The sequence below is a fragment of the Carassius gibelio genome, chromosome A7, assembly GCF_023724105.1.
Source record: "Carassius gibelio isolate Cgi1373 ecotype wild population from Czech Republic chromosome A7, carGib1.2-hapl.c, whole genome shotgun sequence".
Taxonomy (NCBI): domain Eukaryota; kingdom Metazoa; phylum Chordata; class Actinopteri; order Cypriniformes; family Cyprinidae; genus Carassius; species Carassius gibelio.
In genome coordinates, this window is record NC_068377.1 from 4,260,322 (window position 1) to 4,284,199 (window position 23,878).

The window sequence follows — 23,878 nt, forward strand, 5'->3', positions numbered from 1 at the left end:
TTTGAGAATATGTTGGCTGAATCTCTTATCTTCGGTGTTTTCACAAAATTGCAGCCTTCAAATAATACAAAACAATCTTTTCGCAGCTCACTTCATCTCGTCTGTGAGTTCAAAGGTGAGTTCATCTGAGAGTTTCCTCTAGGTCTTGTGGGTTGGAGTAATTGGGATCACACTGTCCCATTGCATCTGTTTCACAGAGGCTCTAATTGAGGTGCAGGTCTTGATAGATCTACCTGTTTTCACCACTTTGCTGGAACCAGTTCGATGGGCACGAAATTGTAGGGCACTGCCTCCAGAGCTGGATGCCCACGCAGTGATTGATGGCTGACTCTCAGGTCGGGCTGCCTGTCATCATTAGCGGTGACGGGAATATAATTGCTGTAGTGCAGCCTCACCTTTCCTACCCCCTTCTTGTCTAACTTGCCACAAGTCTGTCGAGCTCTTCCCGGCAGAGTAATACAGGATCGAGTGGAGGGAAATAGAATAATGCTTTACACATGTAGCTAAAAATAGAGGATCAGAATGCAATGTTTAGCGTATTCTTTCAGCAACTAATACTTTGTGAGTTTAGTGGTACTAATGAAGTCCACAGGGGTTTCTCTTTGCTGAAGTGGGCCGTATATCAATATTTCTCAAGATATTGAAGAAAATTGAGATTATTGCTTTCATAATACACAGAGAGATTTTTACGCAGAGCTGATTCTCTTCTTGTGATGAGGAAGTGCGTGCGTAGGATGTAAATATGAATGTATGATTATGATGCTTAATTATGTTTCAATGACATTGATATTTTTTTTATTCTAATTTATTCCAAAATACACAAATTAAAAGTAATTTTGTAAAAACTAGATTTTTTTATTTATTATTATTATTAAAATGTCTGCATTTATTTTCTTGAAACAAAACATTAAAATAGTTTAGCATAATAGTTTCCTAGGAAGAAAAACTAATCAGTCAAAAAAGTAAAATAATAAATCAGGGTGATAACATTTGTCTAGATACCACATTTGTCTGCTTTTGAAGAATAAAATTATTGAAAGGAAACTTTTAAACAGTTTGGCATAATGATTTCTTATGAAAAAGGGAATCAGTCAAAAAAAAAAAAAAATATATATATATATATATATATATATATATATATACAGTATTGTTCAAAATAATAGCAGTACAATGTGACTAACCAGAATAATCAAGGTTTTTAGTATATTTTTTATTGCTACGTGGCAAACAAGTTACCAGTAGGTTCAGTAGATTCTCAGAAAACAAATGAGACCCAGCATTCATGATATGCACGCTCTTAAGGCTGTGCAATTGGGCAATTAGTTGAATTAGTTGAAAGGGGTGTGTTCAAAAAAATAGCAGTGTGGCATTCAATCACTGAGGTCATCAATTTTGTGAAGAAACATTTGTGAATCAGGTGGCCCCTATTTAAGGATGAAGCCAACACTTGTTGAACATGCATTTGAAAGCTGAGGAAAATGGGTCGTTCAAGACATTGTTCAGAAGAACAGCGTACTTTGATTAAAAAGTTGATTAGAGAGGGGAAAACCTATAAAGAGGTGCAAAAAATGATAGGCTGTTCAGCTAAAATGATCTCCAATGCCTTAAAATGGAGAGCAAAACCAGAGAGACGTGGAAGAAAACGGAAGACAACCATCAAAATGGATAGAAGAATAACCAGAATGGCAAAGGCTCAGCCAATGATCACCTCCAGGATGATCAAAGACAGTCTGGAGTTACCTGTAAGTACTGTGACAGTTAGAAGACGTCTGTGTGAAGCTAATCTATTTTCAAGAATCCCCCGCAAAGTCCCTCTGTTAAAAAAAAGGCATGTGCAGAAGAGGTTACAATTTGCCAAAGAACACATCAACTGGCCTAAAGAGAAATGGAGGAACATTTTGTGGACTGATGAGAGTAAAATTGTTCTTTTTGGGTCCAAGGGCCACAGGCAGTTTGTGAGACGACCCCCAAACTCTGAATTCAAGCCACAGTACACAGTGAAGACAGTGAAGCATGGAGGTGCAAGCATCATGATATGGGCATGTTTCTCCTACTATGGTGTTGGGCCTATTTATCGCATACCAGGGATCATGGATCAGTTTGCATATGTTAAAATACTTGAAGAGGTCATGTTGCCCTATGCTGAAGAGGACATGCCCTTGAAATGGTTGTTTCAACAAGACAATGACCCAAAACACACTAGTAAACGGGCAAAGTCTTGGTTCCAAACCAACAAAATTAATGTTATGGAGTGGCCAGCCCAATCTCCAGACCTTAATCCAATTGAGAACTTGTGGGGTGATATCAAAAATGCTGTTTCTGAAGCAAAACCAAGAAATGTGAATGAATTGTGGAATGTTGTTAAAGAATCATGGAGTGGAATAACAGCTGAGAGGTGCCACAAGTTGGTTGACTCCATGCCACACAGATGTCAAGCAGTTTTAAAAAACTGTGGTCATACAACTAAATATTAGTTTAGTGATTCACAGGATTGCTAAATCCCAGAAAAAAAAAATGTTTGTACAAAATAGTTTTGAGTTTGTACAGTCAAAGGTAGACACTGCTATTTTTTTGAACACACCCCTTTCAACTAATTGCCCAATTGCACAGCCTTAAGAGCGTGCATATCATGAATGCTGGGTCTCATTTGTTTTCTGAGAATCTACTGAACCTACTGGTAACTTGTTTGCCACGTAGCAATAAAAAATATACTAAAAACCTTGATTATTCTGGTTAGTCACATTGTACTGCTATTATTTTGAACAATACTGTATATATATATATATATGTATATATATAAAATAATGTTATTCAACCTTTTCCAGTAAATCCTAAAATAACAATTTTATGCAGTATGACCCCCCCAACACCCCCCCCCCCCCCCTTAATAAAAAATAAATAAATTTATACATTTTACTTAGTTAAAATTATTAAAACCTTGCCTTTTCCAAGGTGTGAGAAAAATGTTGTAACTTTTTACTTGGTGGTGCCACAATTTTCATTTTTAAAAACTGCAAGTGCACAAATGTGTTACTGTGTGTATATGCAGTTACACAAAGTGCAAAAGGTGCATATAAAGATAAGATTATTTACATAAATGAAAAGAAGATTCTTTTGGGGATGGTTTGTTGAGAGGAATTCCAGAAATCCCCTTCCACAGTAATGCCGCCAGCGGACAGTAATCCTGAAAGATGTCCTAAAGTGTGTGTTCTGTCAGTTAAGCCCAGGATCTCTTAACTTCTCTGTGAAGGTCGTGCAGGAGCAATTCATTCAAATATTATTTAACTAATCCATTAACGTCATCTGTTGTAGCTGACCTGATGATGAACAAGAGACGAGATGTTCTTCATTTTCAGCTCACTAATGAGATATTAAAAGCATATTTCTCACAGACAGAGATATATTGCCAGACCCTCCTGAATGTGACACTGAGAAAAGGCTTTGAATTATGGATGGGGCACTTATGATCCAACAAAACTTTCTCTACTTTTTCAGGTCTTTCTCTACTGTCCCATAAGCCCTTTAGTCTTTTGACACTACACTTAGATGTAGAAAGATTTAATATCATAAGTTTGGGGACAGTAAAATTAAATGTTGTTGAAGAAAAGTGTTTTCAATGTTTTTGAAAGAAATCTCTTATGCTCATTAAGGCTGCATTTATTTGTACAGGAAAAATTTTAATATTGTTAAATTATTAGTCAAATTACTGTTTTCTATATCATTTATTCTTGTGATGCAATACTTAACTTGTATCTGTCTTTAATCCAGTCTTTAATGCCACATGATCATTAAGAAATCATTCTAGAATGTTGGAAACAGCTTTTTTTTTTGCAACCAGAATTCTTTGTTGAATAGAAAGTTAAAAAGATTAAAAAAAAAAAGTTAAAGATAAAAATATTTTGTAACTATACCGTTCAAAAATTTGGGTTCAGTATGTTTTTTTTTTTTTGTTGTTGTTGTTTGTTTGTTTGTTTTTTTTTTTTTTTTTAAGAGAATAATTAATTCAGCAAAGATATGTTAAATGATAAACTTTCTATTTTGAATAAATGCTGTTCTTTTGAACTTTTTGTTCATCAAAGAATCCTGAATATATATATATATACATTCTGGTGAGTATATATATATCGCCAGATATATCTCGGAATAGCTTTGAATTATTTCGATTATTGGCAAATATGCTTCAGAAGTATCTGGCAGTGTGTTTAAGGCTTGCATCAAAAATGAAGATTGATATCTTCCATGTTTTTCCATCTGTGCCTGATGTTATTAGCTTGACTAAAGCATAGGAATTAATGTACAGTTACCTACAGCTGACTATTACGGCGTGATATCATATGAAACCCTCCTCCTCCTTGATGCATGTGAATACTGTACTTCAGTCATATTTGCTGTGATAATATGATGTTTTTTAAGAGATTTGAGATTTTTTTCATTATGATTTGAGGCTTGCAGAAGCAGGGTGCCGATGTGGAGGCGGATTAGGGAACAGGATCATGGATCTGATATGGGAAATTAATGGATATGGAATTAATAAATGATGAGGATAAATGGTCTTTCATCCAGCAACAATGTGCCGCAAGAGGAGCCAGGGGTCAAAGATAATAATTCTGCAAACCTGACACCATTATGACGGAGGTCTTGCTCCCAAAACACATGATGGGATGGGATTGTGATCACAGGGGTACGGATCTGGAATTGGGTCAGCACCTGTTTAAAACAAGCACGAAACATGCTGGAGTTGATGTAGAACTCATTATACTTGTTGTCATTTGTTGTGTGCGATGTTGTAAATGATGTTCAGTTTCTTGCGCTAACCAATAATGTCGCATTATAAGACCTCGATAAATCATTAGGGATATCGACAGGGATTCATTTTGTGAATGTGCTTTTTTGACTATGAAAGTGACGGTAGCCATTGACTTGCATTTTAAGAATACGTGTAATAGGTAAAACCTCTGCTATTCATATTTTTATGGGTTGTTTGAATAATTTAATTGTGTATACATGACATTATTGCATGGTTTGTAAATGAACTGGTGAATCGGTTATTTGAAACGAGTTTTACTGAAGTGAACTGTCCAAAAGAATCAGTTTGTAGAAAAGAATCAAACTTCCCCGTTTGCCTGAAGCTCTGGATTAAAGTTAACAATGTTGTAAATAATGTTTCTTGCACAGAAATATTATTTCACATCAGTAGACCTCAATATATAATCAGGAGCCACAAATATAATTTTTTGTTGCTTACAGCTTTTTTCACTTTTAAATCGACGTTAGACATTGACATGCATTTTAAGAATGGCCATGCACAGAGTAAAACATCTGCCTTTCACATCTTTATTGAACATATGTTTTAATAATTTAAGTACATATATGGGACATCACTGTGTGATTACGTGAATCAATTATTTGAATCAGTTCATCGAAACAAACTCTCCAAAAGAACCAGTTGGCGGAAAATATTCAGACATCTGCGTTTGTCTGAGCTTCTGGATTACAGGTATTAATGTTGTAAATGATGTTCAGTTTCCTGCATAGACCGATCGTCTCCAATATATTGTCAGGGGCCACGGATATTGTCTGTAAATGCTTTTTTGACTCTCGAAGTGCTGGTAGCCATTGTCTTGCATTTATGAATCACCAAGAACCACAGTTTCAGCTCAAAATATTCTTTATTGTTCAACTGAAGAAAAAAAAAAGTAATCTACATCTTCAATGGCCTGCAACACATTTTCTTTTTTTATTTTCTTTTTTTAAGAGAACTACTCCTTTAACATAAAGCCTGTGGTTAGAGTGATGCTTTAGTGTCATCTATCGTAACATATTAATATTAGAAAGCCAGCACCTGATGTGATCAGACATAGTACTGCTCTCCAGCTATATTGTGCTCGGTGGAAAAACATCGCAACCTTACAAATATGTCGTGGGAAATAAACAAACAAGAGCAGAAGGGAAAGACGAACTTTGTCCCAGATTTTGGATCCTTCAAGTTTGACAGAAGACATTACAGCAGATGGGTTCGGTGTCCAACTGCACAGATGGCTCTTTTGGCAAAGGCTGGATTAGTTTTGCGCTGGGAGATGTGTTCACAAAGTAGTAGAAATGTTTTAATCAGTGACATGAAAACAAAAGTGAATAGCTTGTGCGTTCTTTCGGGGGCTTTTGCTTCTTTACTGACAGATAGATGGAGAGAATTGTTGAGAGGGGTAATGGGATCAAGACACCAAACAATATATATATATGTATATGTATATATATATATATATATATATATATATATATATATATATATATATATATATATATTGGTCTTCCATCCGTTGGCCAAACTTACTCCATTGTTTGACTAGTGTTAGTGTCATTGATCTATTATTATAGATTTAGTTCATATTTTGAATTTAATTTTTATATTTTCTGTTAGAATTTTAATTGTTTATTTTTGCTGTATGTTTTGTGTAATTTTATTAGGTTTGTTTATATATGTATATAACATCTGTATTTTTTTTTTCAGTTTTAGATTGTTTTAGTTATAAATTAATTTCCTTGAAAACTAGCTTAAAAAAGTTAGTGTTAGTTAATATTTGTTTTATATCAAATAGTGGAAAAGTTGTTTTGTATGGATTTAGTTTTAGTTAATCATAATAGACCTAGTTTGAACCAAAGTTAGTGGCTGTTAACACAAAACATGTTTCTGCAATTGCATTTTATTTATTTTTTTACAATGAATCTCAATATAAACAAGCGTTTGATGTTGATGGACGTTTGATCATTGCTCTTGTGGCTTTTAGTTTTAAACAGCATTGATCTTAAGATAAATTAAACTTTAAAAACATGTTTCAAGACCTTGAAGTGTATGTATTTATTTACTCATTCATCAAGAAAATTCAGATATACACTTGCAATTACGAGAAAAAAGTCAGAATCGTGAGATATAATGCCACAGTTACCTTTTTTATTACTGGAAAAAAAAACTGAATTGTGAGATGTAAACTCAGAATTATGTTGTGTTATTTTATTTATTATTTTTGTTGTTGTTTTCGGTGCTAATTATCTTATATTATATTATATAATTATCTTATATAGCAGAATTTGATCTAGTTGCTATCAGAGCTGCAGGACATCCAGTGCTGGAGAACAACAGAAAGACTTAATGAGCATGTTTGAGTGAAACAACATCTTCTGCTAATCGAAAGATGTCAGGTCTGCTGTTTGCATCACCACGCGTCTCATGTAGACATGTTGACCTCAAGGTCATGTCTACATTAACATCCATATTCTGTTTATGTGCCTCAGTCCTCGTGGACACGAATGTGGATGTCTGTGTTACATAAGCTCATCACACTTGATAGCTGAGACATTATCATCTCAGTCTCCAGGCTATCTCTGTACACGCTCACTATACAGTACAGTTAAATGTGGGATGGAGGCAGTGAATTACTGCATTCAGCAAATGGAGCCAAATCCTTCTTTATCCTATTGTCTGAAAGACATAAAGTTTGCCTAGTGGATGCTTAATTTCTCCTGTGAGGAGTTTTACCCTCCTACATCTTCACCAGCTATTCATTTTCTTTCACCAGCATTTCATTATCACAGCTTGGGTCGTGGATGTCGATTGCCGATGCTTAATTTATTATGTTAATTACAGTTTCAATGATATTAAATGGATCCTTCTTCTTCTGATGTATATCAGTGTTACAGATAAAAAGTACAGTATTAGTGAAAATATATTTCCGAGCTTGTGTAAACGGCTGGCATTGTCATTCGAAAAGGCTGTCAGAAATGTCAAATCCCATCTGCTGAATTCTGCGCTGTTTTTATATATATACTCTTCTTCATTTTCCAAGAAAGGGTATATCAAGCTGAAGCGTGGCAGTGTGTACTCAGTACTGGCAGTTCTTGAGTATAAATTCTCATGGTACAGTTGTGCTATATCATGCACTCCCAGATATATAAAGGTACATAAGCTGTCCCTGGGGCTGTACCTTTTCAAAAGGTACATGTTTGTAACTAAAGGTTTTATTTGGGTACCTTAAATGTACATATTAGTATGTAAAGTGTGCATGTCAAATCCAGATTATAGTACTGTGTAAATATTACTGCTGGAACGAACCATAAACAGTCAATCCAAAATGTATTCGGATACTTAAAACCCATGGTATGAATTTCATCGCATTAGATAAAAAAAAAAAAAATCTAACAGAAATGCTGACATTTTCATTTAACTTTATACTTTTGAAATCACTTTTAATGAACTGGTCCAAAGGTGATTTTTACTAAATGTGTGAAATCAGCTCCCCTCCAGTTGCATGCAGAGAAACACCACAGGAGGTAGATTGAAATCTCTGAAATCCCATTTGCTGGATTTTCTCAGAAAAGACTCGTTTTTAATGCAATAATTAATACAGTACATTTTTAGAGTTGCTAAAGAGTTAAAATACTTTTGGGCACAATTGCACAACTGTAATGTATTAAATTGCAATATAGTTAAATAATATAGTATATTAATATTTTAAATAATACAAATTCTATTGCAATCATACAATTATTAAATATTAAATAGTTTAAAATTTTGGTGCAACTGTAATTAAATACAGACTAGGAATTTCTTGAATTGCAATACAGTTATATTATATAATATTTAAATATAATATTTACGTAATGTATTTTATATTATATTAGATATATATGTTATATTTATATGTATGTGTTTATAATATATAACATATTTAATATAATGTATAATTTTATATTGTTATTTAAAGTCTCATCCATTTTTGCCTAAGTGAAGTTCACCGAACAAAATCATAAGCCACTTTCAATGTATATTTTACCTTATCTTACTCGTTGCTATACTACTTTTGAGTTATTGTGACTCTTGGGTAACAAAAGTTCAAATTTCTAGATTCAAACCAGACCAGATTTGTGAATATAGAGCACAGCGTTCAAGAGCTCCAGAAATTGTATTTGAGTATGTCGTTTTTCAGAAAATGCTCAAAAATGCGGCGCAGCATAAGCGGTCAACATACAATTAAACCTATTATATTAATATTTTATATTGTAAAATATAAGTGAAAAAAATTTAATATTAGATGATATATTATAATATATACATGCAAATAAACGTTTTACATCCATGCATATATATATATATATAGAGAGAGAGAGAGAGAGAGAGAGAGAGAGAGAGGATAAAGACAAACAATCAAAACATTAAAATTACAAAGTTGACGGCCCATAAGAAATCAACACTGACAGCGGGAGCGCGCCTGAGCGGTGCCGGTGACGCGCATCCTCGACTGCATCGGGCAGCATCAGCTGAAGCGCAACAGTCCCAATCTGCCCCTAGAAGCGCGAGACGCACGGCGAGAGAACTGGAAACAAACACTTTTATTGCAATGGAGAAGAAACTCGACAGCATCTCAGCTCGAGTGGACACGTCAAGTTCATCGAGTGGTAGGACTAAAGGTGCATGGTTACTGTTCCTCGTGCACGTACGTTTCGCATGCAAGTTTGACAAGCTGACGGTCATGTGTGTACTTTTGCCGTTCTGTGAGTGAGAGGGGACTTTATTCGCGGTGTCACTAGGCTACCTGTTACTTCGGCCGGTAGATCTTAATTATTTCACTATTGTCATGGCATCTGCATCTTGTAGATTAAAATCTGTATCATGAGTTTATAGTTTGCAACGGAACTAGATGGACTGCCACGCGCTGTTTGTTCGCTATCGACTATTTTAGATTGTGTTTAAGCGTCTGTTTATAAAAAAAAAAAAATATATATATATATATAAAATGACTTGAAGCAGCCAAGCAGGTGGGATGAAACTCACTGCCTGCGGACACAATGTATAAAAACTCGTTCATCCTCCTCCAAACTACCAACCCTCAATATTTACAGCACCTTCTGGGCTTTACCATCAAAGTTCGGTGTAAATGTAGCATTAACTGCTTTATATCTTTATATATTAAGTCAATTTGTACCATTAAATATCAAGTCAATCTTCAGTATTAATACTAATATAAATTATAGGCTACTTCTTGTCAAAAAAAAAAAAAAAAACAAAACACCTTATAGACTATAAATCATTTACAGTGCTGGGTAGACAGACCACAAATTACATGACAAAAAAATGGTAGTCTATAAAGTAATCCATTATACACACAATTTCGGTCATATAATTAGAGTACCTTTAGATTACTTTCAGATTAGTTTTGTTTGAACTCATCCTTCACATTGATTTAAAAGTACAATTTGTAAGATATTTGCACGGGGCAGTGCAGTCGCCTGTCAATGGCGTTAGTTACCCTTTGTTACCGTCTTTACCGATGTAGAAACCACATGACAACTGTGTCGTGGACAAAGCGGAAGTAGTGTCTAGCTTGCTTCAAGCAGTTCCTTATTTAATTCTTCTTGCACGTTTTATGGTGGATTGTAATACTTATTTATGGAACATAATTACTGTTTAACGTCTGCCACGGGTTCTGTCGACAAGGACAGCTCACGTAAACATAAGCGTACGGCCAACCAAACGACCCAAGAAGAGTTTGGGACAAGAGGAGAGACAATTTTCATATTGTCTGATTGATGGCCGTCAGCGGATGGGTAGAAGACAACAAATCCCATCATTCCACGCTCTTTCTTAACATCATAAAATCACACGATTGTTATTGTTTTGGTATTGCGCCCTCTAGTGGCAGGTCATACAACCTGTACCTTTAAATAAGATTATCTCGCACTGAATTGATGTAAAAAGAAAGAAAGAAAGAATATATTTCATGAAGTGCATTCAACTTTATATTATTATGTCCATGTTTCCAAAGTTTGTGAATTCAAAGAAATGCTAATAACTAAATCATAAAAATGTAATGTAAATGTTAAATGACAACAATCAAGGTAAAAACATTTTGTGTGAATGTCAGTAAAACTGGAAGAATTTCTGAACGCATATAACGGGCAGGCTGCTTTAGAGAGGAAAATCAAAAAGATGAAAAGAGTTAGGGAAAATCATGAATCATAAATTATCATTAAAAAGTAACTGTAGTCTCATAACGAGTATTTTAAAATCGAATTACAACTACTTCATTTTTAGAATGTGATTACATAATCCAAATCACATGTAATTAGTTACTACCCAGCTCTGATAAGTAACACAAGTGCTAAATCATTCATCAAGCAGTAATGCTTAAAGTTCAATTGAATTCTATAAAATGACAACCTCCCCTGACTTTGTTCATGAAAAATACCCATGCAAAGCCTTTCAGTTCTAAGCTGCCTTTATTATATAGTTGACTATTGTGCGCACACTGCAGTTATTACAATAACAGCAATAAAATGAGCTATATGATGTTGTTGGTGATCAAGTTCATTGAGGACTGTGGAAAACTGATCATTTCCCATAATCTTGAGTAGTATAAAGGATAATATGCTCTCACAGATCACTGAATTCTTGGCATTAAATGTTGTCAAAAAAAAGCATGATGTTTTCTGTGCATTTACAAGAACTGTACTAATGGTTTTGTTGTGCATTAGTCAATTTTATGTCCTGCTAAGACTCCATGCTATTCTGTATTAAATGATAAAGTACCTAAAGCTTGTTTAAATTGAAGCAAACTATTGTTTTATTCAGCACACAACACAATTGCCTCCATTTACTCATCTAATACAAACAGTTTGTTACACAGAGTGTTGGTCTCAACATATGTGAATAATTAGCATTTTCTTTCCAAGAGCGATGATGTAGATGTCTTTAAACCTTGAATCTGAGATGACATTAATGCTCTTGCTCTCCTAAATGAATCTAAACATTCACACTTCCAAATCCCACATGCGGACAGGTTTATTGCTGTTAGAGAAGTGTTGTGCTTTCAAGGGTAAACTTGTCTTTCAGGGTTGAAATTCTTACGGCTGGTACTGATTCATCTTGTGTGAAGAGATGCCATTAATACAGGCATTAGGGATATAAAAATAAATGTGACTTATTTTCTGATGCCATTATCTTGTCTATATAATTATGAACATTTTAGCATTTAGAGACAATGACCATAAACAATATTTCAGAATAACAGTACTGCATGATTAGATGTTGTTTGAAAAGTAAATGAGTTAACTAGTGCTTGTAGAAACAAGCTTTAATTTGAAAATTGTGGTCAACATTGAAAACTAAATGAATTCAGAAAAAAGTTTTTGTTTTTGCCTCACCCTCATGCCTCACTTTTCTGTGGAACACAAAAGGAATTTCTTTAAAGAATTTTCAGTCCATAGTCCATAGAAACAACATCTGTCAAAAATATATATATAAAAAATTAATAAATGAACCATAAAGGTGGTTTATTCAGTTCCTGCACTATAGGAATCTCCTGAATCCATGTGCTAATGTCATGTGAGGAGCAGACTGAAATGGAAGCCGTTTTCACAGAATCTTTTTGAAGCTCTCACATAACATTCTTTATCCTCAGTGACTTCAAACCTGGCATGATGCCACATTGTGACTTTTTTTGGAATGTGAACATGAATAAATGTATGGATTTCTGGAAAAGAGCTGTATAAAGATTGTTAAAAAAATTCTCCTTTTATGTTTTATGAAAAAAAAAATAATAATAACATTCGGATTTGAGATGAGTTTGTATCTCTTCATCAGAAATGTAGCATTGCATCACTTGCTCACCAGTGGATGCTCTGCAGTGAATGGGTGCCGTCAGAACGAGAGTCCAAACAGCTGATAAAAACATTACAATAATCCACACCACTCCAGTCTATCAGTTAACAAATCTGTCATTAAGATATATATTTATAACTTCAAACTTAAAATATGAGTCCTCTATCAATAATATACTTTCTCTAGTGAAAAAGTCATCTTGTCATAATCGGGAGAGAAAATGCACCGATCAAGAACCGATCAACAAACCAAAAAACAGAGAGGACGACAGGAAATGGGCTTTATCACTGGAGGAAGTGTTTTTAAAGGGGGGATGAAATGCTCGTTTTCACTCAATATCCTGTTAATCTTGAGTACCTGTAGAGTAGTACTGCATCCTTCATAACTCTAAAAAGTATTTAGTTTTATTATATTCATAAGAGAAAGATAGTCTTTACCGATTTTTCCCGGAAAAACACGAGCGACTGGAGGCGTGATGTGTGGGCGGAGCTAAAGAATCACGAGCGCCAGTAGGATTTTGCGTTGAGAGCATTTGGAAGCTGTGACATTACTGTGAGGAAAAAAAAACATCCAAAACAAACCATGGCTAACAGTCAGATTCAGCGTATATTTATGATCCAGAATCAGATCCCAAGGCTGAAACTGAACGAGAGCAGCAGCAGCAACGACTCGCTCCGAGTGGAGCTCGAACCCGGGTCTCCGATGGGAGGCGGACGCACTATCAAGGAGGCAGAGATATTTGAAGCAGTTTTACTCATCGCCTGCGGTTCCAACACACAACCGTGACCCTTTTTCGTTGGGATTGCATCATCCTTAAGAAATAAACGATACGCAAATCCGTCGTCAAACTGGGCTTTGTTTGTAAAACAAGCATCTTCGAAATGCAGGGAACAAACACAAACACTTGCACAACTCCGTTGATGCTCTGTAAAAATAAACTCCATCCACTGGTCCCTTAATGCTGTTTCTCTTTTGGTAATCTGTGCAGGGTTGTCTTGCCCTCGCAACCAAAAACACACTCCTTTTGTGACATTTCACGACGCTCTCGCTCTGATCAGTGAATGTCTGTTGTTCTCTCAGTGCTCTGCTATACGGGAGCGCGCTCTCTTCCGGGAGAGGTGTCCTTAAGACCCATATAAGGAAATTCCGCTCCATCTAACGTCACACAGAGCCATACTCGAAAAAAACTTTCCGAAACTTGTCACAAACCGGAAGGAGTATTTTTGGAACAGAAATACTCCTTCAAACATACAACTTAATTTTTGAAACGTTGTCCATGTTTAGCATGGGAATCCAACTCTTTAACAGAGTAAAAAACTCAGTATGCATGAAATAGCATTTCACCCCCCCTTTAAAGATTATCGACTCGTATTTGACCAGAAGAAACTGTTTAAGAAAAAGTTAAAATGCCTTAAAGATGTGTTTGTTTCTTACAAACATGCAGCTTTTCACTTCATAAGTCATTAACTGATTGACTGGAGTGGTGTGGATTACTTGTGGATTATTGTAATGTTTTTATCAGCTGTTTGGACTCGGCACCCATTCACTGCAGAGCAAGTGATGCAATGCTACATTTCTCCAAATCTGATGAAGAAACAAACTCATCTACAGTACATCTTGGATGTCCTTGGGGTTAGTTCATTTTCAGATAATTAACATTTTTAGGTAAACTAGTCCTTTAAGTTTTCACTTGGTCATGCAGAGAGAGCAAATTGGTACAAATAAGCCGATAGTGTGTGCCAATATTAGGTGGGTGACAGTTTTACTTTGCAGGTTACATACTGTATTTCTCAAATCCACACTTTGGAAACGCTGGACATTTGGTTGAATATGTAACTGCTGTTGGTTTGAACCGTTAAGTGCATATTTCCATATAGAAGAGAGAGACACTGCTCAGCTGAGCATGTTGAATATTTAAAATCCAGAGCAGTAGATGAAACAGTATTGTACATTTGCCATGCATGCCTAAAACGTATAATTAGCAGACTCTTGTTGCCAAATGTTGAGGTTTGAAAGGTGACTGTAATTTTTTTTTTGCTTTATCATTTTCAAAAGGTACGCACATTATGGTTGCATTATGTGCATTTGGTGAATGACTCAAAAGGTGTGTTTGCTTTAGCATTATTAAAGATATTTTGATCCGCTGGTGATCTTGAGGCTTCATCTGAAGCCAAAGGTCTGGTTGTCTATTGTACCTCAGTTATTAATGCCTTTATATCCTTTAAACAGTATGCATAATTGCACACATTGGTTGGTTAGGACTAGCAGCCTCTGTAGAAGTTTTGGCAAATGAATATCCATTTCTAAGTGTTTTTTTCTCTTCTTTTTTTTGTTCCAATTTTGTGTTGCATAATTAGTGGATGGAACCAACCAAGGACTCGCCAGGTGGACTTTGCAATATCACTTGTGAAAATCTTTATTTTTAAGGCTTAACATTGCCAACCTACAGTTCATATTGCATCTCCATAGTTTTATAGTCTCTGTAAAATAAATGTTAATAAAGGTGCACAGTAAGACTGAAGCTATACCTACACCTATTTGTGTGATTAGATCAACTAAATGCTAAACTTTTGGAAGTGTGCGTGTATGCAGGCACAAAAATAAACAATACATTATAAAAGGATGCCACAATAAGGAAAAATAATACAATATAATTATTTAATTGATAATTTTATTTAGTAATTTGTTAATATTGATACATTTTAAAATTTGATTTGTGAACAGTAATAATCAACTCTTTCTTTGGGTCACCACTTAATAGATTCCATCTTTTTCGAAGTAAGATCCTTATTTACCACTTAACAAGGGTATTGTCTCTTACAGAGGTAAATTATTTATGTCATTAGTGTTTAGGAAGTGGTCTAATAACTTATTCATTCTATTGCACAGAGTTTGTTTGCAAAGCTTTTCTTCCTGGATGGCGATGGTGACCACACAGGGAGCGTTGTGCTCTGCCAGCTGGACCGTCTCCAGTGCAGTAATCTGTGCTGGTGATGAATATACTTTGCCCTGAATCTGTCATGTGCTGGAGGTGGAGATCTGCTTTGGAAGTTGGCAGTGATATGTCTGAAATTCAGAGCGATGTTTGGATGTCTGCAGAGTGCACACACATATGTTCACATCAGTTTCACAGTTGATGGATTTCTGAATCATGTTTTTGACTCAAAAAGTGAGTTATACGCCAGACTAAAAAGTGCCAGTATGAGTCTATGTACTGTAGTACACTCAGACGCGTACCAAAATCAGAGCAGATACATACTAAAATAACTAAAACTAAATAAATGAATATAGACGTAAAAGAACTTTACCGTTACAGTGAATGGGTGCCGTCAGAATGAGAGTCCAAACTGCTGATAAAAATGTCACAATAATCCACAAGTAATCCATAATGTCTTGTGAAGTGAAAAACTGAATGTATGTAAGAAACAAATCTGTCATTGGGTTGTTTAACTTTAAACTATTGCTTTTGGCTAAAATATGAGTCCATAATCTATAATGATGCTTCCTCCAGTGATGAAGTCCATCCCCTGTTGTCCTCTCAGATCAAAATCCACCCACGTATTGGTTTAGAACAATTTTGGGCTGTTTTCAATTGTACATGGTGCTTCATTCATGAATAATTGTGATGTTTTTAACAGTTGTTTGGACTCTAATTCTGACGGCACCCATTCACTGCAGAGCAAATGATGGAAAATCCACATTTCTCCAAGTCTGGTGGAGAAACAAACTCATCTACATCTTGGATGGCCTGAGGGTGAGTAAATGGGGTGAACTATTTCTTTTTTAAAAATTGGATCTCGATGCTACTAAAATTACACTTGTTCTATGCACTTAAAAATTACAAACTCAACCTCAAAATCCTAGAATTCTTACAAATTGTGGAATTGCCACCTTAAATACATTTCTGCAGCTTTGAGCCCACTTCAGTCTTGGAAAACCAAGCATTAATTTCCACGAGCACTTCACGTCGGTCTCTCAGGCTTTCTCCACCAGGTTTTGATTGTAGTGGAGCCAATTTGTGTTTTTCCCGTCGGGAGCTGGAGCGGTAAGCAGCTGCCGTCGGAGCGGGGCCAGGCGTGAGCGGCGGAGGGGAGAGAGCCCGCGTCACAAATAAACTCACTGGGAAGAGCGAACAGAAGGCGTTTGTTTATGATCGCCTGGGGCCAAAAGGAGAACGGACACGCTTCCATGTTTAGAAGCTCCCTCCAGGCTTGTTTATGCCACACATTCACAGTGTCTTTGCTTACTCAGGTGTCATGCCAGCGAGAGCGGCTCCTCAACCGCATCCGTCCGCTGGGGTCTGAATGAATGGTAAGCTGCCGTGAAAGTCATTGTTTTGGTGTCATCACTTGCTTTTTCCTCGGGAATTTGACCTCTATTTCATACTCTCCATCTCAAAACCACACATGTGGTCCAAAGTCAGAAAAGTAATTTAAAATCCTACTGAAATCTCACATCACTCCTTTAATAAAGATTCCAAAAGAGGTTTTAGTAGTTAGAAGAATCATTTTTGTTCCCCAAAGAATCTTTCATAATGTTTTCAAAGCTAGATTGCTCTCAGTTGAGAACATACATCTTAAGAACCTTTATAATAATAATAATAATTCTTTACATTTATATAGCGCTTTTCTAGACACTCAAAGCGCTTTACATAGACAGGGGGTATCTCCTCATCCGAATTTAGCCAGGATCCCGAGGTCACACCTCTACTCTTTCCGAAAGACATCCTGGGATTTTTAATGACCACAGAGAGTCATATATAAATCAATCACTATAAAGATGATTTTGGGTCATGGAATGGATCTATAGATTTTTAAGGTTCTTCATGGAAGTGTAGATTCCAATAACCTTTATTTTTAAATGGATAGTTCACCAAAAATGCAATTTCTGTCATTTATTCACCCTTTGATGTTGTTCCAAACCTAAATGAGTTTCTTTCTTCTGCAGAGCACAAACAACTTATTTTGAAGAATGTTTCATAATCAAAATGTCTAAAGGTAGCTATCGACAAATATGTCCTTTTCTTATTTTTGCATGAACTATCCCTTTAAGAGATTTCACACAGACAGCTGCACTTTAATTGCCTCCAGTGGATGTATCAATATCATCGATCCTTAGACACTGGTCATAAACTGTATGTTTCATTAGAAGTTTTATAGCTCTCATATCGGTCTTTCTCACCGGCCACAGTTTACAGATTATATCATTCATAACTGGCTTTTGTATGATCAAAGATATGACAGGCGTGCAAAGACATCCATCACAGATCAAACGCAGTCACCGATGCAACTCTCTTATCATCTGAATATATTAAAGCATCAGTTTAATATGTGTCTTTTTCCGTGCCCTCAATCCGCAATAATAGACACTGTGTGCTTAAGTAGCATGAGTTATTATATAAAGGAAGGTTTATAATCCTTTAAGAGTTTAATGCTTTCTATATAAAGTAAAAACAAACTATTGATTTTATTGTGTTTTATAAAGTCAAGATTTAGAGTCATCAGGAGTGACCTTAGTGACCTTTTATATCAATGCGCACAGACTATTTTAAGCATAATTGCTTTACTATTCCTTTTCAAAAACAAGGCAACATGACTAATATCTTTACCCTCCTCTAGAGTTTATTGCATACCTGTAATCACATGAAGTGATAGTAGTTTTAACATGAATTATCACCAATCTGAATAATGAAATAGGAGCAGGTGTGGGGTTTTATTGGAACTCAGAGCAGTAATTTGTTAAATAAAGCTCGTTCTGAATCAGAAGACACTGATAAACAACACCGACATCTAGAGGCTGAATTGCAAAGCTACACTTGGTGAGACCAGAGGGAGTACATTTCGCCAGTTATAAATGAGTACAGGCTTATTAAAGTTCTCTCTTTTTTGAGAAAAATGAATCTCAATGCTTTTGGATTCAGACTATATTTTATGACTAGGTTGTTGATTCACGGTGCCCTTCAGGGGAAAGCAGTGGGACGGTGTGTATGTATGCATGTGTGTGTTACCATTTTTTAGTTATGCTGAACAATTATGTTTGGGGTACAGATGCAATTAACAAAGTATTCAAAATAGATATAAGCAGACCATATAAAGATAAATGTATGACTAACAAGCACCATGAGCAAGTGTTTGTGCTACTGGAGATCATCCTTTGTGCTTTAATCACCCCCAGATACAGTAAAAACTATATATAGAGCTGCAGTGATGTGTATTTTTATAGGCCAGCCTGTAAGTTTGCATCACCCTGGTTTCCTCGACAAAAACCAAATAGGTTTTTTTTCCATTGCCTTTTGGATTATCTCAGAAAATATGCTCTGTGTCCAACAAATGTTTAGGATCCTTACATGCTATGTTTATCATTATAATCTTCCCAAATGAATGCAGCTTTTATGATTTCTGAAGCATAAATACAACCGCCAGAAATTAAAAGCTTAACTACACCACAGTCACATGACCTCAACGTCACCCCCATTAAGCTTCCATAAACTCTTTCAGTTTTATTTAAAACAACATTTTGTAAACTTTGATAGGAGCTGAGGTGGTCAGAGCAATCATTACTTAGACTGGCTTTTATGAGCAGATACAGAGCAGGCTTAACTTGTGTAAAGATGCATTACAGTGTTTGCAGATGTCTTCAATGAAAAGTAGTCAAAGCCTGTTTTAGTCGCTAAATGTCACTATAGATGATTTTGTGCACTAATAAGCATATTTTGCATATTAGCATATCAAGTGTTTCCAGAATTATAATAATCTGAGTATATCCTTGGAAGATTTAGGAGTTGTTTAGCAGTAGATCAACATTCTACATTGTGAGTATAAATCACTCAAAATATTCAACTAAATCTTACTCTGGGCGACTAAATGATGTCTAATGTTAGCCATTGCCTATAATAAATTATTTCCTTTTTTTTCCCGCCAGTGTGTGTGTTCGAGGCTATTATAAGATTAGCACAGATATATTTTCACTCGCTGAACACTGACTGAGCGTTTGAGAGTTCTCTCTCCATCAAGCGATCTGTACTTTTCACTTCATCTCAGTGGACGCACAGCGCACCTCTATTTGCCGAACTGTAAACTCTGTGTGAATGCGCTCGACTCGTCGTCGCTTTACTGATGTTTCTCACACATGCACATAGCGAGAGAGAGAGTCTTACCACACTGAATCCACATGCTACATGTAAACTATATTCTTCGTTGTCTTCTCCTGTCAAAATAATGGAGTTCATTTAGAATTATTCAACTTTTTTGAACAAGCAGAAGATAAGCCGGTTTCTCTGGTAGTGGGCGGAGCTAATGCGCACATTGCAATTTCATTGGCTGGGGCTGTCTATTACCGTCCCTGTTTTGATTCCAGCAAATCAGTTCGACCGAACGCAGAAAAAGTGATTAATATTCATGAACCCAGCAGCTCATCAGTCAGTAGAGCATTGTATATTGTTAGTATGGTAGTAGAATTAGTAGTATTCTCTTTAATAATCATTAATATGATATATTATTTTTTTGTTTTTACATAAACCCTGAATGATCAACAATTTCTTAAGCATTCCCACCAGTCTTAAGTTCTACCAGAAAGACTCGGGAGATAGAGGAATGTACGAAGCATACATTTATTGACAGCTCAGCGAGCACAATTATAAATTTCTTTGGCGGAAGGCCCCGTCCATGGTTCGTAATCCGAGGGTAGCGAATCTGCATTTCCTGCCTGAAGACGAAGGCAGGGGCGCAGCAGACCCCCCCTGGAAGGTAAGGACAGGACCATCCTGGTGGTGGTGGGGAGGGTGGAGGTTGTTGTCGCGTTGGCATCTGCGAACTCAAACATGTGTAAGTACGATCTTTTATACAGGAGTATAAAGACGTGATTGGATAATGATGAAGGTAATTAGTGACAAAGTGATTGAGTCTTCCTGGCAGAACTTAGGCTAAAGCTTCCATTTCTACCAGAAAGACTCGGGAGATAGAGGAATGTACGAAGCATACATTTATTGACAGCTCAGCGAGCACAATTATAAATTTCTTTGGCGGAAGGCCCCGTCCATGGTTCGTAATCCGAGGGTAGCGAATCTGCATTTCCTGCCTGAAGACGAAGGCAGGGGCGCAGCAGACCCCCAAAATTAGGTGGATTATGAGACCTCCAGACGGGGCCAGCCTTCCCCCCCAAAAAAAGTAGATGAAGTATACCCACCAGTTGTGAATCCTAAGGTTCCTGGAAGAAATAGAAAGAGAGTTAGCATGACCAGTATAATGACGTTAGATTAAACTTCTTAAGTTTTACAGAAATAGGCCAGACACAGACAGCAACGATAGGCAGGACACAGACAGCCACGATAGGCAGACAAAGACAGGCCTCAATAGACCAACAGAAACAGCCATGATAGGCAGACACAGACAGGCCTCGATAGACCAACAGAAATAGCCACGATAGGCAGACACAGACAGGCCTCGATAGACCAACAGAAATAGCCACGATAGGCAGACACAGACAGGCCTCGATAGACCAACAGAAATAGCCACGATAGGCAGACACAGACAGGCCTCGATAGACCAACAGAAATAGCCACGATAGGCAGACACAGACAGGCCTCGATAGGCCGAACATAAATAGCCACGATAGGCCAGACGCAGACAGCCACGATAGGCAAACGCGGACAGGCCCCAATTGGCCGAACATAAATAGCCCAATAGGCCAGACGCAGACAGCCACGATAGGCAGACACAGACAGGCCCCAATAGACCGTACATAAATAGCCACGATAGGCCAGACGCAGACAGCCACGATAGGCAGACACAGACAGGCCCCGATAGACCAACATAAATAGCCACGATAGGCCTCACGCAGACAGCCACGATAGGCAGACACAGACAGGCCTCAATAGACCAACAGAAATAGCCACGATAGGCCAGACGCAGACAGCCACGATAGGCAGACGCAGACAGGCCTCGATAGACCATACAGAATAGCCATGATAGGCAGAACACAGACAGCCTCGATAGACCGTACAGAAAAATAGCCATGATAGCCAGACACAGACAGGCCTCGATAGACCATACATAAATAGCCACGATAGGCCAGACACAGACAGCCACAGTAGGCAGACGCAGACAGGCCTTGATAGACCGTACAGAAATAGCCATGATGGCCAGACACAGATAGGCCTTGATAGACCATACAGAAAAATAGCCATGATAGCCAGACACGGACAGGCCTCGATAGACCAACGGAAATAACCACAATAGGCCAGACGCAGACAGCCACGATAGGCGGACACGGACAGGCCTCGATAGACCGTACAGAAATAGCCATGATAGCCAACACAGACAGCCTCGATAGACCGTACATAAATAGCCACAATAGGCCAGACGCAGACAGCCACGATAGGCAGACGCAAGACAGGCCTCGATAGACCATGATTAGCCACGATAGGCAGACGCAGACAGACCTCGATAGGCCGTACATAAATAGCCACGATAGGCCAGACGCAGACAGCCACAATGGCAGACGCAGACAGGCCTCAATAGCCGTACAGAAATAGCCACAATAGGCAGACACAGGACAGGCCTCAATAGACCGTACAGAAAAATAGCCATGATGGCCGGACACGGACAGGCCTTGATAGGCCGTACAGAAATAGCCACGATAGGCCAGACACAGACAGCCACGATAGGCAGACACGGACAGGCCTCGATAGGCCGTACAGAAATAGCCATTATAGCCAGACACAGATAGGCCTCGATAGACCGTACAGAAATAGCCAGGATAGCCAGACACAGATAGCCACAATAGGCAGACATGGGACAGGCCTTGATAGACCATACAGAAAATAGCCATGATAGCCGGACACGGACAGGTCTCGATAGACCGTACAGAAATAGCCACGATAGGCAGACACAGACAGCCACAATAGGCAAACATGGGACAGGCCTTGATAGACCATACAGAAAAATAGCCATGATAGCCGGACACGGACAGGTCTCGATAGACCGTACAGAAATAGCCACGATAGGCCAGACACAGATAGCCACAATATGCAGACATGGGACAGGCCTTGATAGACCGTACAGAAAAATAGCCATGATAGCCGGACACGGACAGGTCTCGATAGACCGTACAGAAATAGCCACGATAGGCCAGACACAGATAGCCACAATAGGCAAACATGGGACAGGCCTTGATAGACCATACAGAAAAATAGCCATGATAGCCGGACACGGACAGGTCTCGATAGACCGTACAGAAATAGTCACGATAGGCAGACACAGACAGGCCTTGAAAGACCATACAGATATAGTAACACCACCACCAGTAATTGCATGAATTTACCTGATTAGTTACAGGAGAGCTTGCTGAGCTTCAATAATGGTTTTGAATCAGGTCTGATGTATGATTCAAATGCTTAGGAAGACCATCTGCCCATGATCTTAACAGCTGATGTAGAGATCCCTCATTCAGCTGCTGAAGTAGCTGCCCCAATTCTGAATGAATGGCCAGTAGATAGACTGCAGCTTTGAGAACAGTGGTTAAGTGAGTTCTAAACAGCCTTGGAAAGGGGGCTCCGTTAGGAAAAATAGAGCTGGTGCGTTTTAGAAATTCTAGGTCGGATTTTTAAGAAATTTCACCATGCAGAGAAGGGACAGGATTATTGATTTTAGAATTGTTAAGGTGACTCCAGAACCTTGCACATTGGTTTTTGAGTGCTTGAGGAGAGTGTGAAGAATTTTTGGTCCGAATCATAGATCTGAAGGAAATGCCGCGAGCAGGATCAAATTGATTGGTTTGAAGTGAATTCCCCTGGAAGCATAACCTGTAGAAAGCAGATAAACACTGCCTCCAGAAGAATATTGAGGTACTTTGAAGGAAGGCCGTAGCAGATGGAAGTAATTCATTTTGCAATATGGGCAGGGTAATAGGCAGACATTTGTCTTTAATTTGTTGGAAGATTTAGCGAACCCCTCAAGTAGTAATAGAACTGAATAGCCAAAGGCTTGAAAATTTGATTATAAAATTTAGCGTGGATTAGATGCTGGCAAAGAGTCTGCTAATAGAGAAATTAAGATTGCGGTTTTTTTTTTTTTTAAACAAGAAAGGAGCAACGGTTGAAATTAGAATAGGAACGCAAAAATTGGAAGGAAAAACATTAGAAGCGGACCATGCAAACGTGTAGGCTTGATTGTAGAGGGAGCAACGCCTTAGAAATGTGATTTCCAGCTGACGTAAGCACTTCGTTTA

General features: G+C 37.5%; 2 protein-coding genes and 2 long non-coding RNA genes across 6 annotated transcripts in view; 2 read left to right on the forward strand and 2 right to left on the reverse strand.

Moving 5' to 3' along the window:
• The first annotated feature begins 9,313 nt into the window (after window positions 1-9,313).
• Window positions 9,314-23,878, forward strand: part of LOC128016469 (Kv channel-interacting protein 4-like) — a 186,425-nt gene continuing 171,860 nt past the window's right edge. The window contains exon 1 of one of the 2 annotated variants that reach the window (XM_052600995.1): window positions 9,314-9,450. In XM_052600995.1, coding sequence (XP_052456955.1) covers window positions 9,393-9,450 — 58 coding nt within the window. In that variant the 5' untranslated portion in view covers window positions 9,314-9,392. Of the gene's footprint in view, window positions 9,463-23,878 lie in introns of both variants that reach the window. The other variant, XM_052600993.1, reaches the window with a different exon arrangement.
• Window positions 20,246-23,011, reverse strand: LOC128016466 (uncharacterized). 2 transcript variants are annotated; one of them, XM_052600986.1, is made up of 2 exons: window positions 22,868-23,011; window positions 20,246-22,744 (listed from the first exon to the last, which is right to left on the reverse strand). In XM_052600986.1, the coding sequence occupies exons 1-2, from the start codon at window positions 22,928-22,930 to the stop codon at window positions 21,521-21,523; spliced, it is 1,287 nt and encodes a 428-aa protein (XP_052456946.1). In that variant the 5' UTR covers window positions 22,931-23,011; the 3' UTR covers window positions 20,246-21,520. The 2 variants fall into 2 exon arrangements, with proteins under 2 accessions (XP_052456946.1, XP_052456945.1); XM_052600985.1 differs by having other exon boundaries at window positions 20,246-20,457; window positions 20,837-22,930.
• Window positions 20,246-23,120, reverse strand: LOC128016472 (uncharacterized). Its single transcript, XR_008184181.1, has 2 exons — window positions 22,973-23,120; window positions 20,246-20,857 (listed from the first exon to the last, which is right to left on the reverse strand). It is a non-coding gene; the product is annotated as an uncharacterized LOC128016472 (long non-coding RNA).
• On the forward strand, window positions 22,611-23,265 carry LOC128016474 (uncharacterized). Its single transcript, XR_008184183.1, has 2 exons — window positions 22,611-22,744; window positions 22,868-23,265. It is a non-coding gene; the product is annotated as an uncharacterized LOC128016474 (long non-coding RNA).